Below are 14,819 nucleotides of genomic sequence, written 5' to 3' on the forward strand. Positions count from 1 at the left end.
TCCCCCCCCCCCCCCCCCCCTCCTCCATACCCAAACCCAACAATCACATTCTCTAATAATCTTGAAAGCTAATTGCTATTGATTCCAAGAAAATTTTGAGATTTTGAACTACAAATGCATTATGTAGTGAATATGCAATCACTGTCAGCTCAATTCTTTGAAATGGGAAGAACAAATCCTATACTAAAATTCTACATCTGCATACCAATGTTCATGAAAAATCTCTCTAACAAGATTTTGGCGGACGGGGATAATTGGCAATTGATTACAGTACGTTATAACTATCAGGGATGAGATTCAAAATGAGGAAGTGCTGTGAAAGTGCCGTGTGCTCCAGCTTCTTGTAGAGAGGCTGAGGCAAGAATTTGAAAATTTTAAATTTATTTGGTATATTCTGACAAACATATTTGGACAAAAACAAATAAAATTCATGTATTGAATTTACTTAGAATGAAGTGGAAGATACAGTTGGGGGTAAAAACCAAGTAAGTCTAAACGTCTACGTGCTCTTTGCTGTAATTAAAGGAGCTCCTTTAATATCCAATCGACCAATCATACCTTAGTTTCAGGAGCAGGAATTTATTTAGCTTACATAATCAGTAATAGTGATCACAGCTCATTGTCAAAATTTGAGCATTCAAATTCATGTGTTTCCTTAATTATTCACAGTTGAAAGTAAAAAAATTGACTCCAAACTTAGTGAGACCTATGCCACAGTGAAATTTCTAGTTTGAGGTATTTTGAAGGCATTATGCGATATCTTGAGAGTATTAAAGCACAATAAAGACTCAAATAAATCCCTGAAAATTCCGGCTGTACGCCTACCCCTTTAAGAGTAACATTTCAATGTGGTCTTAAATGAATCCACTTAAAAAGTAGATTTGCCTCCCTTGAATTGTAACTTTGACCGATCTTTTATAAATTATATTTTATTCAATATTACCCTTTAAATGTATCTTATATTAATCTATGATGTGTTTTCTATTATTCAAATTTTTCTACGACAGATTTCATAACCGAATCGCAATATACTTCTACGAAAGTGCGGTTGATTTCACAGAATTGTGCAAGAAACTCCGTTACACTAGTTAGTGTAAACCCCTAAATCGGTCTTTTTCGCCTGGAAGGTTCATACTGCAAACATGCCTGTAAGTGCTCTTCCGAAATTGGTGTTTTGACTGTCTTAACATTATCATTTTATCACGAAACTTGGCAGACACTCGTCTCGGGCTTCATGTATGTTATTATTGACAACGTGAAAAATATGTTATGCAAGGATTTGTTAAATTATTGATTCAATTCAAGGCCTCGTGAGGTAAACAAAATGTGTTCAAGATTGATACAACTTGTTGATGGTTGTCGTAAAAATACTTTTAAATGTTATTTTTTTCAAGGGAGTGTGCTGTTACTTGCCATTTTATACTATAATGGCTATGCCATTGTATTATTATTCCTCTCCTGTCAATGACTTTACCTATTTTGTCTAACAATCTTGGTTCTGTTCTGACGCAGGCCCTTGAACTTGAACTTAGAGTGCTATCAATAGTAATAAAATATTGCCCTTATTTTATTAACGTTGACAGAACTTCTAGGGCTTGTGGTTCTGGCAAGAGTAGACGTGTGATCGGAAAAGATCATTAGATGATTATGATTCCCAAAGTTGTCAAATTTGTCAGCACCAATCCTAATAATGACCTTACCAAAAGACACATGGAAAACCATATTTCTAGATCGTTTCCTTAACTTTTTCTTCGTTGAATTAATGTAAGTCCAAATCTTCCTGGCAAATTGTTTATTTGAAAAAGCTCAAAATGGAAAAAAGTGGGGCCATACTCATATAGGTCCTATTTAGCAAGAAAATGGCAGATACTGAGCTCTTTAGGCAATGTCTTAATTATTGATTGTTGAATATCCCACAATATATTCAGTAGGACTTCTTGGCCATATTTTGTCCACAAAGTGTTTGAGAATGGGTCGAATATCACCATTATGCACTGTATTCTATAGTCACTATATGCATTGTTTGTCCGCATCATCTGGATACTTTAGCTTCATACGCCTTGCTATTGGTGAATCATTGAAGAATATGAATAGATGTCATTGAAAAACCCTGATGTAACATTGTTTAATTTCTATTTCAGTTAGCTACAGATCTATTGCATCCCTCATTGGAGGACGAAAAGAAGAAATCTAAATTGAGAAGATTGGTTCAAGCGCCAAATAGTTACTTTATGGATGTTAAATGCCCAGGTAAGGTAGAAGCCAGAAACAAGCCTCATCTTTGTTTAAGGTCACCAAAATTGGTGCTTCAATTGGACATGTTTTTTTTATATTTTCTTCCTTGAACTGGTTGACGATAAGGAATAGTCCGTATTTATAGGACAACAAAGCATGTTCCTACTGTCAAAGATCTTTCTAAACTGAGGCAAATACATGAAATACCTTTATTCATAGGTCTTTATGAGGATCAAGAGCAAAAGTGTAGGACAATCAATTCATTTCATGCAAATTCAAAACATTGCAGGAACTTAATGCATGGCAGAGTATTCTTTATTCAGAGTTGAATAATCAAAAGGTTCACAACCAAGAGATAAATTTCATGCATCAGAAATCTGAAAAATTTAGAAATTATGAGCACTATGTTAATTTGTCTTGGTGTCTTATTTGCAGGCTGCTACAAAATCACAACAGTGTTTAGTCATGCACAAACAGTAGTTTTATGTGTTGGATGTTCAACTGTTTTGTGTCAACCAACTGGTGGTAAAGCCAGATTAACAGAAGGTATGTCTTCTTATTGCCATAAACTCTTTTTTTCTTCATGATGTTTATTGTGGGTTACTACATATGCCATTAATCCACGATTCTTCCAGAAATTGTGTTTGTAAAATCATTGGTGGCAAGTGGAGTCACTGAAACAAAATATCCAGATGTGCATTTTAATCAGATTGTTGTGTAGTCTGAAAAGTGATGACTTGAACCAAGCACTATTACAGCAAAACATGTAGAAATCGGATTCGAGTACAAATTTGGTTGTAGATCTTGGGTTGGTTGCACAGGCATCTGTTTTTATCGATAGTCGACTCTCTCTATAATAGTATATATATGAGAAGGTGGCTAACGCTATACACGACCCATCTCCTCTTCAGACGATTTTCTACAATTTACCGTAATGAAACATGATCACAACCTTATATGAATCGTTTCATTGAATATTTTCCCTTCACACAAGACCTATCTTATCTACCTCGGTGTTCCTCTTCATACTAATCTAACTGTTGTTCAATAAAAATATTTACACCCATCGTTTCACTATATCTACTTCCGGATTTCAGGGCAGAATGTTATTTATTTTGTAAAGAAAATGATGCTGTAAAATTACTGTGTTGCTATTTTCATTACTTTTATATTTTTAAAAAATAGAAATCACCTATATAACTACTTTTTTCTGAATAATTAAATAAATTGATAAGTCAATAACCATGCTTTTACTTTCACTTTGGTTTTTACTTGACAGGTAATTATAGCTGACTAATCGTATTGACCGATATTTATTTACTGCCAAATTAACCGGAAGTAGATATAGTGAAACGATGGGTGTAAATATTTTTAGTATTTTTATTGAACAAAAGTTAGATTAGTATGAAGAGGAACACTGAGGAGGGAGATAATAAAATAGGTCATGTGTGAAGGGAAAATATTCAATGAGGGAGTCGACTATTGATAAAAACAGATGCCTGTGGTTGATTGGGTGAAAGTTAAATTATTAAACTGTTGCCCTTTAAGCTTGTCACAAATAGAGATTTTACAAGTAATTGTGTAATACAAACTAGTTTAAGCTTGAAAACTAGTATTTTATTGTATCTTACAGGATGTTCATTCCGAAGGAAACAGCACTAACTTCTGGTGTGATTTGTGGTGACCTGTCCAGTTTTTATTATGGAAGTGACTGAACTATGTAAATTATGTATTACATTATAATAATCATTAACATCTTGAAGATGTATTTTGTGATAACTCTTAATTAAAATTGGTTCAGGATATCCACAACCAAATTATTTGCTTTTTTTTTCTTTGCACCCTTTAAAAGGGATAGATACCGTTATCTACTAAGTAGTCATTTTGTCAGACCACATTGAGATCAAAACAAAAACAAGTGCAGTCTACTTAATTTTTAGGTTCCATTAAACCTGTTATGTTTCGAATTGCATTTGGGTGTCTGCAAATCCTCTCTATGCTACAGTGGAAATACAATAGATGTAGAGGCCCATGGAATTGTCAAAGGATAGCAACAAAGCTTTGCCACCTAACCCCATAAAGAAACCCCACTGCTCATTTATGTTGCAAACAAAGAGTATATTAATAATGATAGAAGGATATGTTAATTGTCAAAAAACACGCTTTTCATTGATAATTCTGGTCTAGAGCTCGTGTGAAGGAAGTGGTTTTGATTCATAAGGGAAGTGGAGAAAGAAAATAAACAAAATAGTCAGATAGGGTTTATCAGATCACTTCATGTAAACATTTGGCTTGACCCAACTAAAATTGAGAGAAAGCCCTGTGCAGTAAAGATTAGTGCAAATAAACGCAGAATTTTAAGTAATATCAATTCCATTAATTCCCATTGAACTTGTGAGGTTATTGCAATAAATGCTTTTATCTAATTATCAGAAATGAGGCTTCTTAACTGATTTTTGAAAGAATCTTGGCTCTAGGATATCCTAGAAACCAGAATCGGAATTACTCTATGCCATTATCAATACAGATGAGTGTGTTTTTTTATCTTCCTATGACATACAAAACCAAGTTAAACCTATTGACTATTTTAGTACCATGAGGAGCTCGTGGACATTTCTTGACATACCCAGCAATTTCTTGATGAACTCATTAATGGTTCAGCTTTGTTTAGAACCCATTTCTGACATCCTATCAGAATATCATATCGTATGACGTACTACATAACATTAACATGTATATGGCTGTGTAAAGAATTGCCAAGTGCTTCAGTCATAAGGACTGAACCAGCAATCAGTTTTGGCAGGTTATCTTCACGCTTAAATGGTGGTAAGGTACCACAATGTAGCTAAGTTAAAGTATTTAAAAAATTCTAGAAGCTGGGAATCATGAATGAATTGGTCTGAATCAATTGGTTCAAATATCAGGATCTAAATACTGAGAATCATTCAAAGACTGTAGTAATTCTGTACTACAAGTTCCTGCTGTGCACAAAGTAAAATATTTAAAAGGCGGTGGAGAGCATTTAGTTGTGTGCAACTCTCCATCATTGTCAATGTCTATTTTGAGCAAATAACTATTGAAAGCACCATGGTTCACAATTTCCCAAATACTGTCACCGGAATTAGTGGAAACATGTGATAAACAGGGATATTCCGATTCACTGGCTACAGATCTACAATATCGAACACAAGACAGGTCAATTTTCTCTGGAAACATCCACTCTTCTATATCCCAATCATATTGTCTCATCCATCCCTCTGCATCAATGATAAACAAATTATCTCCCTTTACTAGCAGACGGACAGGAGAAGACAAATAACATGGTCCAGAGAATTTCTTAATTGTTGAAGACACTGTGTCAAAAACATGTCCATCTTTGATTTCAAGGAGATTTTTGCCCAAACTGACCACAATGCTGGCTTTAACTGCAATAACCTTCTTGTTAAATGCATTAATAAGAGATGCTGGGGTGTTACTATGTTCATGTTCAATACCTGCTACAAATGTCCAAGTCAAATCCTCTTCCAGTTTGAAATATTTCTGCTCTGTTTTAAGTTCAGCAACAATTTGCCTACAATTTGATGCCAATGCATAAAGTTGATTATTCACAGCTAAGGGCATGATGCTTTTAATTTCACCTTCAAATTGATCCAAAATATCCTTGATTGAAATTTCTTGACACATTAATGTCTTTAAAGAGAGCGAGTAACAAATTCTCAAATGGAGACTCACAAAATATATTTTGTCATTTAAAGATGCTGCTTTCCAATTATTACGATTGTCAAATTTTGCTAAAGGTATAAAGTCTCCTACTTCAAACCAATTTTCTAGATCCATGTCATAAATGGCTACCTTCATGACCTGTTGACGATTGTGTCTAGGAGGATTCAAACAAACACGTTTCCCATCTATTTTACTGAGTGTATACTCAAATTCCTTCTTATATACATCTTGAATGAGGTTTTTATCCGGTACAACAATTATTAGGCACCTGGTTTTATCACATGGTTGAATGGTTTTAGATACAGTGTTTGATTCGGAAGAAAGGTTTGAAACTATGTCAATAATGAGATCCTTTACCACACTTAAATATTCATCAGATATGTTATCAATCTTATATTTCTCTAAAAATAACTTGGTCTTCAACAATTTTTCATGTTTCAATGGCTCTAAAATTGGTTTTAAAATTTCAAGACTGTCTTCAATATACTGAACCCTTTTATCATCTGAATTATGTTTAATCCATCGCAATAAAAAGCAAATAATTTTCAATGGTGAACAGTATCTGTGCACTTTTCTGCTAAACAAATATTTCATTTGATCATCTGTTAAGGCCAAAATTTCTTCTTGGTAAATAAAATAGTCATGAAAACGTGAGTCAATGACACAAAGACACGTTTTCTTTAAATTCTCAATTTCATATGTGACTGCCAAAATGTAACCTTGTAAAATAGTCCTCAGAGATGTATAAGTTCGGACAACGAGATTATCTACTAGCCTGGCTTGTAAATCTTCAAACATGAAGAATGAAGCCAAATGGAAGATTCCTGGAGTGGTACTGTGAGTTACTGTACATGATCCTTCATAAATTGCATCAATAATTTTTTCAAGATGGCTGACATCTTCTGCAACATTACTCAAATCAATCACAGCTACTCCATCAACAACATTTTCCTGGAAATTTCCAGAAAACATGGCTTCAAAATATGAACTTCTTGCTGCCAATACATTTCTATGAGCATTTACACATGCACCATTGACCATTAAACGAACATCACAAAATGTGCCATCCTTTCTAAATTGTACCAAACTTTTGAGAAGTTGGTTATTATATTCTCCATTATTAGACAGATCTATGTTGTATGAATATTCAACCTCCATATTGATTGTACACTAAGTTACAAGAAGGCTAGCATTTTCCTGTAAAATAAGAAGAAATAATTTACATCTTCAGTTATTAGGAATAAAAAACGTATAACTTGGTTAGCATCTACTTTAGCCTCTGATAGCTATTTTAGACAGTGTGGTCAGCTGAAGTAGGGTCAGAAATGGGGATTTTCTCTTTCTATGAAGGTGTAGGGGTTTTTCCTCAGATTTGCCAAACTCAATATATTCAGAAAGAGTGATATTTTTGTAGTTTTGCCATATCATCATTATCGCCCTACACTATGTCAGGTCTGCACTTACAGTTATATCACACAAATTTATCAGCTTGGAACCAAAAGTTCAAGGGTCACAGGGTCATGTTTTACTAACAAGATGTAAGTAAAAGTGATGCCAATACATTTCAATTGTATAAGGGTTTTCGTGAATCCAATAAAACAAATGCGTTTAAAAAACCCACACATCCAGTGCGGAAAAAAATCAAGGGTTGTGACCCTACCCCAGCCAAAAACTGTCAAAACTATCACTCCAGGGCCTCTGACAGAGGCTGAAAAAAAAAGGCAGATGTTACGGACTAATCAATTTCAAATAGTGTTTTTGTCATGAGTCATAGAATACAGTTCTATGCATATTATAATATAGGCACATAAACGACGCAAAATGATTGACTTGCACTGTGATTGTAAGTGAGATCAAGGGAGTATTTCGGACTATTTATATATGTATAAAAATTGTATACACACTTGACATAGCATACCCACAAAGATATCTTACGTCTATCCACACTCACAAAGTCACTGACGTTTGAACACTTTGCCTTTAGACTTAGGATACTTGAACATAATAATTGCTTTTAATAAGATAGAATATTACTGGTATCTTTTTCCCACAAGTATGTTTGTAATCGTGAAGAATTCGTATTCTTCTACAGTCAAGGTAGATCACTCTAGAATAAGATTGTTTCAGATCATCTTGAATATCCAGATTTGCGTTTGTACATACAATTCTTAATCATTCATTTAGCCTAGGCTACATGTATTACTTCATAATATTTTTGGTGTCAAATTGAAAGACCATACATCAAACAGTACTATTTAGTTGTTGGAATATGAGTTGGGCACATTTAATGCTGATTACATATTTGTAGTCTGTAGTCTAATATTATTAATCCGAAATGGTCTACTCGGTGATAAAGAATAAGCAGTAATCTTTGATAGATAGGGTGCACACAGCAAATCATTTTTTTTTTACTTTAACTTAAGAATGTAATGATATAAATTATTGTATATCAAATAATGAGATATTCTTCCATAGATTTTAAAGAGGTTTTCTAAAAAAAAATTATGTGTAGGCCTATAGACCTACCCATAGCTTTGATTTGCACCATTCCAATTTTCAATTTAACCTCTGTGGATCTTGCAATTCCACTTAAACTATGCTTTTATAACGTCCTTGTCACACAGGTCCTACTTTATATCAATAGCAGCCTTTGTGATAATGGCATTATTTAACGTATACTTTAAGTGAATTCAGGTAGCAAGAGCCACAGACATCTTACTGAAAATTGGAACGGTGCAAATTGGTGCTATCGGGATACTGATGCTGCATATAAAAAGTTTAGAAAACCTCTCTACAATCCCTTAAATGATTTGAATTTGATTGTTGTAAATGCATCTAAATCTGTCACAGAAAGCTTAAAAATATGAGCTTTGTAGGGGACAAGGCCTACCATGTATATATATATATATATATGTAAGCAAAGCATACTGTTTCCCTGTCACAATAAACCCTAAAGTTCCTTTCATTTATGACAAAACCAACTGATGGATGTAAGCTATAAGAAAATAAAACAAAAATATCAATAAATGTATCAAATCATGAATATATTTTATTCTTAAGTAAATTCATAACAACACATTTCATTCTTTATAATATAAATTGAACTAGTATCCTATTACATATCAATATATATATGTATAAATATTCAATATCATTTATTTTAGAATTCAAATTAAAATTGCTATACAGTATTAAGTTATATCCCTTCAATATTCACTTGAAAATTTACATGTAAAATTACAAAAAAGTTGATATTTCAATTTACTGCTGAATGAAAAGAAAGTACTTATTTGTGTGGATTTGCAGTTTACCTTAAAATTAACTAAGATAATGGCACACAAAAAATCACCCAGAAAAAGATTGCATTTATTGCCACCATAATTTATGAAATATGACCAGAAATTATTAACAAAAATCGTTTTTACCAATTTGGTCATCTTCAGTTAAATGTTATCTCAATCTGTGTCAAAGGAGATGCCTTTGGGACATTGACAAAACATTGTACAAAGGGTGCTTGGTCAACAAATTTTTTGTTGGTTAACTTGGAACAAAGTCATGTTGATTTAACAATGTCGTGGGTCATAAAAAGGTCCCTTAAAATACACCCGTATAAAAAGCAATTACATCATCCAGTTGCAAGTGGATAACACAGATAAGATACTTGTAGCTTATCAAAATTCTTATCAAGAATCTTCATCAACTGGTTTTAAGAATTTTTTGACTTTATTTAAAATCTGTGGTTTATCAGGATCAGGAAATATTTTTGGGGTTTTTGCCTTTTTAATACCATCTTCACCTGTTGCTGCACTATTATTCTCTCTCTTCTTGGCAAATTTCTTGGCAATTATACCAATGAGTGTAGAATACCTGGAAAAATGATTTAAAAGATGAAGATGATCTTAAACCAAGCAGAGAAGTATCTTGAGACAATACTCAAAATACTACTCTACATGGTTACTTGTCAATCACTATTTAAGGGCTGACATATGTTTGTTCTGTTTATATTTCACATAAATGAAAAGTTCAAATTCTCCAAACATCATGGGAAACTTTCTAAATTTCTCTTTAACATTGTTCTGCTCATTTGCTAACCTAGAAGCCAGGTTTAAATCCCAGAGCAGAAAAGACTCTGAGATAGCACCTTCAGATATTTCTACCAGCCAGAGATGTAGATTTGATGAACTGACATATGGATGACACAAAATGGGAATGTTGCAGCCTAAAGTTAATCTTTGTTGGCTCTGTTCTAGTGCAGTAGACATTTAGGATAAGACCTCATTTTTCGGATGATATTTCATGATACGATGTTGCAGTACAAACCTTTTAGCCATATCTTGATCATTCACCTCTGTTTCTTTTTCTATCTGTCTACTAACTTTATATTCTTTCTCAGCATTATTACTTTTCATTAATTTCTAAAATTTAATATGGCAATTTAACAAAAAACATGTAATATGGTAAAGAGATTTCTAAACTTTTATGTGTATTTGGGAGCACCAATTTGCAAGTTTCTAATTTTCAGTTAGATGTCCATAGTTCTTGCAATTCAACTTAAACTAAAATATAATATCACTATCACAAAAGCTCTTAACAATAACTAAGGGCCTTTGTGATATTAATGTCATTAAACTCTCTCTTAGTTCGCCTTGAATTGCCAGAACCATAGATATCTGAGCAAGAAATTGATGGTGTAAATCAACGCTCAAGTGTTTCCAATGGACATTAAGGTTACAAAAAACTTCTTTGTGATCTCTTTAAATTATGCTCTATGAGCCTTTTTTATCATACGAAACAAAATGGAACATAAAAACAAAACATTTCAACCATTCAGCTATACCGATATACTGCAGCTTATACTGGCGTTGATATCTTAGAAGATGTCACACCCTGGGCATGATACATGAAACATCAAATTCATACCTCAATTTCAGGATTGCACCCTTTGAAAGACATTCTACCATAATTCAGGTTTTCACAAATAACATAACTTGATTCTATATGATATCTAGATCTAAAAGGACATAATTTTGTTAATAAAATTGTTATCATAAAATTTTATTTTATCTCATAAATGGAACTCTCCATTGAAATTACAAGTTCCAACATCATTTATACATTGAATCAAATAATAATTGATTTGACAGTATAAGACGATGTTCTTTCTACTTTTTTTTTTATAAACCATCCAGTTACTATTGCGTTTTAGCAATTCCATTGCTTTGTTATACTTACTCTTTTTGTTTATTACGAGGAATATCTAAAACCCAATGCTCATCATCAATATCTCGCTGTTTTTCTTCAGCATTTTTCTCTTCTTCAATTCTCAATACACTTCTTTGCATAAACTACACAAAATTTGAACAATAATAATAAAGACTATGTTTTAATCATAGCTAGAATCTTGCTGTGTTTACCAATAATAATATTATAGTCGGACTGATAACAGTGTCATTTTAAACAATGTCTCAGATAATTTTCATACAAGAAATTAACTTCTTTCGAACCACTACTAGGCCTATACAGGCTATGTTTCTGAATTACATTCTCCAACATGTTTTATGCAAATTGGAATGCAACTACAAAACAATACTGAAATCCTTCAGTTATCTCCGAATTGGTGATTATTGTTCGTTTCATTTGACAGAAAAAATTCAGAAAAACAGGCCGATAACAAGAAATTGAAATGTTGATTGCCAGAGACACAGGACAGTCAGACTCAGAGAATGGCCACAAATCAAAATCATCAAATAAAATGAAGCCAAATCAGGAACTAATAGTCTACTAGGCTTAATTTATTACATACTTTCATTTGCATCAGGTTTTTGGATAACCCTGATGAATCTTTTTTATCACCCATTATGCTTGTTTCGATATCTTTAACCTCAGAAAAGATTCCTCTGTCCAATATCAATCATCTTGTTGAACGTTGACAAATTCATGACACCTTACTTTACGACCGAATGATCGAGCAGACAAAATTAGACACACGTGCTTCCGGTAGGAGTAATTATTTATAAGCTTTTCAATTCATACATTTTAACAATTATTTAAATAGAATTCCTCGCAAAATGTAAAATAAAATAAGAAATAGTACAAGATTTATTTTATCTTGTACCCAGTTGTCAATTCAATTAGAAACACTGTTTTAGAGTGATTAATTTTCAGAACACAATGATGCGAGAAAGTCTCTGATATGAAAGTGTAAAGATGGTGGTTTCTGAAAATTGCTGAGTTTTTTGTAAAATGAAAATGGAGTGTCCAACTCGTCTGAATTCATGACATTCACATTACTGTCCAGATATCGGTAATCTTACCTTATAAGATTGTAACAGAATTAAAACTATTACTAATAGATCTATTTATCAGCAGGCAAATTTTTGTTTCCATCGGACAATCAGTTTTATTTCCCCATTGGCATTAGGCCTAGGCCCATAATATGACTAAACTTGAGATTGTGGCATTTGATTAATTCAGCCATTGATTGTGTATTTTTTTATTAGTATAATCTTTCGTCCAGCATATGTCAGTATCAGTATCTAAAGTCCATTGGCGTTAGGGTGTATCGAGGGATGTATTGAGAGGAGTCTTAGTTTTAAGTACCGGTACTCTCTCCCCATCGCATATATATAATATGTTGTAACAGGCCCTGCGACGTATACATCCAGATTCAGAAGCACTGGCTAAAGTCACAGAGCAATAGATAAGCTTATGAATTATGTGAAAATTAGTTAGTCATTAGTATGATTTTAGTTGAAAAGACACACACACACACATACATGTACTCTGACATATAAATTATAATATACTGTAAATAGCAATGTAAAAGATCATGACAACTAATCAAATCTCAGATGGTCTTCAGGCAAATGGCGGATTAAATTCATTATTTTCACTACTCGCCAAACGATCATAAATTTGGGAGAAATAAACATTTAGCTAGTTGTTCACATTGATTTTATTGTGGATATGTTGTTAAGTGTGAAGCAGGGCTGTTGATTGATTTCAAAGCATGACAATTTGACCATAAATCTTGTCTAAAAAGTATAGTATCGGTTCTACCATCTGCATATTTGCCTAGCATTTGACATCAAAGCTACAGGGATATTTATCAACCTGACTCAAACTTCAAAATGAACAAATACCGGTACACAAAATAGCAGGAAATATGTTTTCACTATAATAAATAATTAGCAATAATAAAACTCATTGTATTACTTGTTTATGCTTGTGACATATTTTTTCTAGATAGTCCATATCAAAGCAATAGAAATGAGTTCCAGCAATCTCCTAGATATCACAATTATTAAGGTAATAATTCTTCCTGTTCAATATTTTTAAAATTTTTAACATCAATTTGTTTTATCACTCAAAATATTCTTTATTTTTTGTGTTTTATCACTCAAAATATTCTCTAAGCAACTTTATTTTTTGTGTATAAATGTTAAGGTGAACATAATTGAAAATGAATGAATTCATTGGGATTAATTTGATATTATTTCAATTGTTTTAATTAGGATGCTTTTAACTGGAAACACAATCTTTATTTTCTGCAAAATGTTTTATTGCTGTTGATTTTGGACATTTTGACGATTTCAGGTTAATAATCCAGGAGACTTTCTAGGCAAAGAATGTCCGTCTGTTCAGAAAGCTAATGGCAGGTTTTATCAAGTGATGGATGAAATGAATGAGTATTGTAATAATGATCAGATGTTTTTTAATGAAAACTTTCAGCCTAAAATTGTGAGTTTATATATTTTTGATGGATAGGAATATAATGATCACAAATCATTGTCATTAGGAAATTTTATAGATTAGCATGTATTATACAACTGCTTAGAATGTGATTTAAATCTTTGAAGTTAGTCTTGAGAAATTTAGTTATATTATGTTATTGTTTCATTTTGTTATAACAACTAATGTAATGACAGTTTCCATATTCATTTTATCCTGATTTTCAAGAAAATATTAAAATCCATTTCATATGTTTTTAGGGACAGGAAGTTTATGCTGGATTAAGATTAAAAGATAGAAAATGGCATCGTGTGAAAGTTGAGAATGTTCTTCAGACTAGTAGAGGCAGACAGTGCAAGTATGTAGCTACACTATCTTGACATTATTTGTGATAGTCAACTCCAGGTTGTGGCAGTGGCCCATAACATTCAACTTTTTCTTGCCTGGAGGACCACTTGTGTGGGTTGTTTGCGTTGTTATGGATCAAATCATTTGGTAGTTTACTTTTCTTTATCAGTAAAGCTATAATAATAGCTAGAAAGTAGAAACTCTTTGTATTTACAGTGTGGATTTGATAGATTATGGTGAAGAAGCACAGATTCCAGTAAGCAAGTAAGTATTTTGAATACAGACAGAACATGTTCATGCTTTAAGAACGCCTGATGTGACTCTGTTTTGAGTTTTCAGGATATTCACATACCTTATTTTGTTATTTTGGTGTAGTCATTGAGGCCAGTAAGAATTACTTTTGAATCAACCAAGACCACAAGTGTCATAGACCTTCAGAGTCATTTTCTGTGAAAAGATTATTGATTGTCATAAAGATTTTGTAAAAGCAAGACACATAATAAAATTTTCACCCTATGCTTATAAATCATTCTTTGATTATCTTTGTTAAAATCATTCTGTATTCTGTGATTTTCCAGTATAAGAAGGATTCCTGCTGAATTTCAACCAATAGAAGTGCCTGTACAAGTTACAAGATATTCATTATATGGTATTCAGGCTTTAACTCTTGGCTTAGATTTAGAATTACAAGCAAAAAAGATGTGAGTAGTCCATACATTTGATTGAAAACTTTTTATTGTGCTATACACGTAGAAGACAGAGATCCAAAAAGAGTAGGCTAA

General features: G+C 32.7%; 4 protein-coding genes across 4 annotated transcripts in view; 2 read left to right on the plus strand and 2 right to left on the minus strand.

Annotated features, from left to right (window-relative positions):
* Positions 1-1,070: 1,070 nt before the first annotated feature.
* On the plus strand, positions 1,071-4,057 carry LOTGIDRAFT_191640 (hypothetical protein). Its single transcript, XM_009060224.1, has 4 exons — positions 1,071-1,148; positions 2,142-2,250; positions 2,671-2,781; positions 3,869-4,057. The coding sequence occupies exons 1-4, from the start codon at positions 1,143-1,145 to the stop codon at positions 3,895-3,897; spliced, it is 255 nt and encodes an 84-aa protein (XP_009058472.1). The 5' UTR covers positions 1,071-1,142; the 3' UTR covers positions 3,898-4,057.
* Positions 4,058-5,148: 1,091 nt separating this feature from the next.
* LOTGIDRAFT_163705 (hypothetical protein) lies at positions 5,149-7,116 on the minus strand (the record flags this gene model as incomplete). Its single annotated transcript, XM_009060225.1, has 1 exon — positions 5,149-7,116. One exon carries the CDS (start codon positions 7,114-7,116, stop codon positions 5,149-5,151), a length of 1,968 nt encoding a protein of 655 aa, XP_009058473.1.
* Positions 7,117-8,988: 1,872 nt separating this feature from the next.
* Positions 8,989-11,930, minus strand: LOTGIDRAFT_217677 (hypothetical protein). Its single transcript, XM_009060226.1, has 5 exons — positions 11,762-11,930; positions 11,191-11,303; positions 10,879-10,969; positions 10,279-10,373; positions 8,989-9,825 (listed from the first exon to the last, which is right to left on the minus strand). Exons 1-5 carry the CDS (start codon positions 11,813-11,815, stop codon positions 9,642-9,644), a joined length of 537 nt encoding a protein of 178 aa, XP_009058474.1. The 5' UTR covers positions 11,816-11,930; the 3' UTR covers positions 8,989-9,641.
* Positions 11,931-12,154: 224 nt separating this feature from the next.
* LOTGIDRAFT_233600 (hypothetical protein) overlaps positions 12,155-14,819 on the plus strand; it is a gene marked incomplete at its 3' end in the record, with an annotated part of 30,926 nt that continues 28,261 nt past the window's right edge. The window contains exons 1-6 of the mRNA XM_009060227.1: positions 12,155-12,262; positions 13,204-13,266; positions 13,555-13,698; positions 13,950-14,047; positions 14,254-14,301; positions 14,616-14,738. Coding sequence (XP_009058475.1) covers positions 13,228-13,266; positions 13,555-13,698; positions 13,950-14,047; positions 14,254-14,301; positions 14,616-14,738 — 452 coding nt within the window. The 5' untranslated portion in view covers positions 12,155-12,262; positions 13,204-13,227. The remainder of the gene's footprint in view (positions 12,263-13,203; positions 13,267-13,554; positions 13,699-13,949; positions 14,048-14,253; positions 14,302-14,615; positions 14,739-14,819) is intronic.

This window comes from Lottia gigantea (genome assembly GCF_000327385.1).
Source record: "Lottia gigantea unplaced genomic scaffold LOTGIsca_41, whole genome shotgun sequence".
NCBI lineage: Eukaryota > Metazoa > Mollusca > Gastropoda > Lottiidae > Lottia > Lottia gigantea.

Bases quoted from the DNA above. Each gene is read 5' to 3' on its own strand.
- LOTGIDRAFT_191640 (XM_009060224.1), top strand. The intron at 2,251-2,670 runs GTAAGGTAGAAG...TCTTATTTGCAG, and splicing joins TATGGATGTTAAATGCCCAG to GCTGCTACAAAATCACAACA. The intron at 2,782-3,868 runs GTATGTCTTCTT...TGTATCTTACAG, and splicing joins TAAAGCCAGATTAACAGAAG to GATGTTCATTCCGAAGGAAA.
- LOTGIDRAFT_217677 (XM_009060226.1), bottom strand. From the start codon at position 11,815: ATGGGTGATAAAAAAGATTCATCAGGGTTATCCAAAAACCTGATGCAA. The intron at 10,970-11,190 runs GTAAGTATAACA...ATGTCCTTTTAG, and splicing joins CCTCGTAATAAACAAAAAGA to ATCTAGATATCATATAGAAT. The intron at 10,374-10,878 runs GTATGAATTTGA...ATTAAATTTTAG, and splicing joins GGTGCAATCCTGAAATTGAG to AAATTAATGAAAAGTAATAA.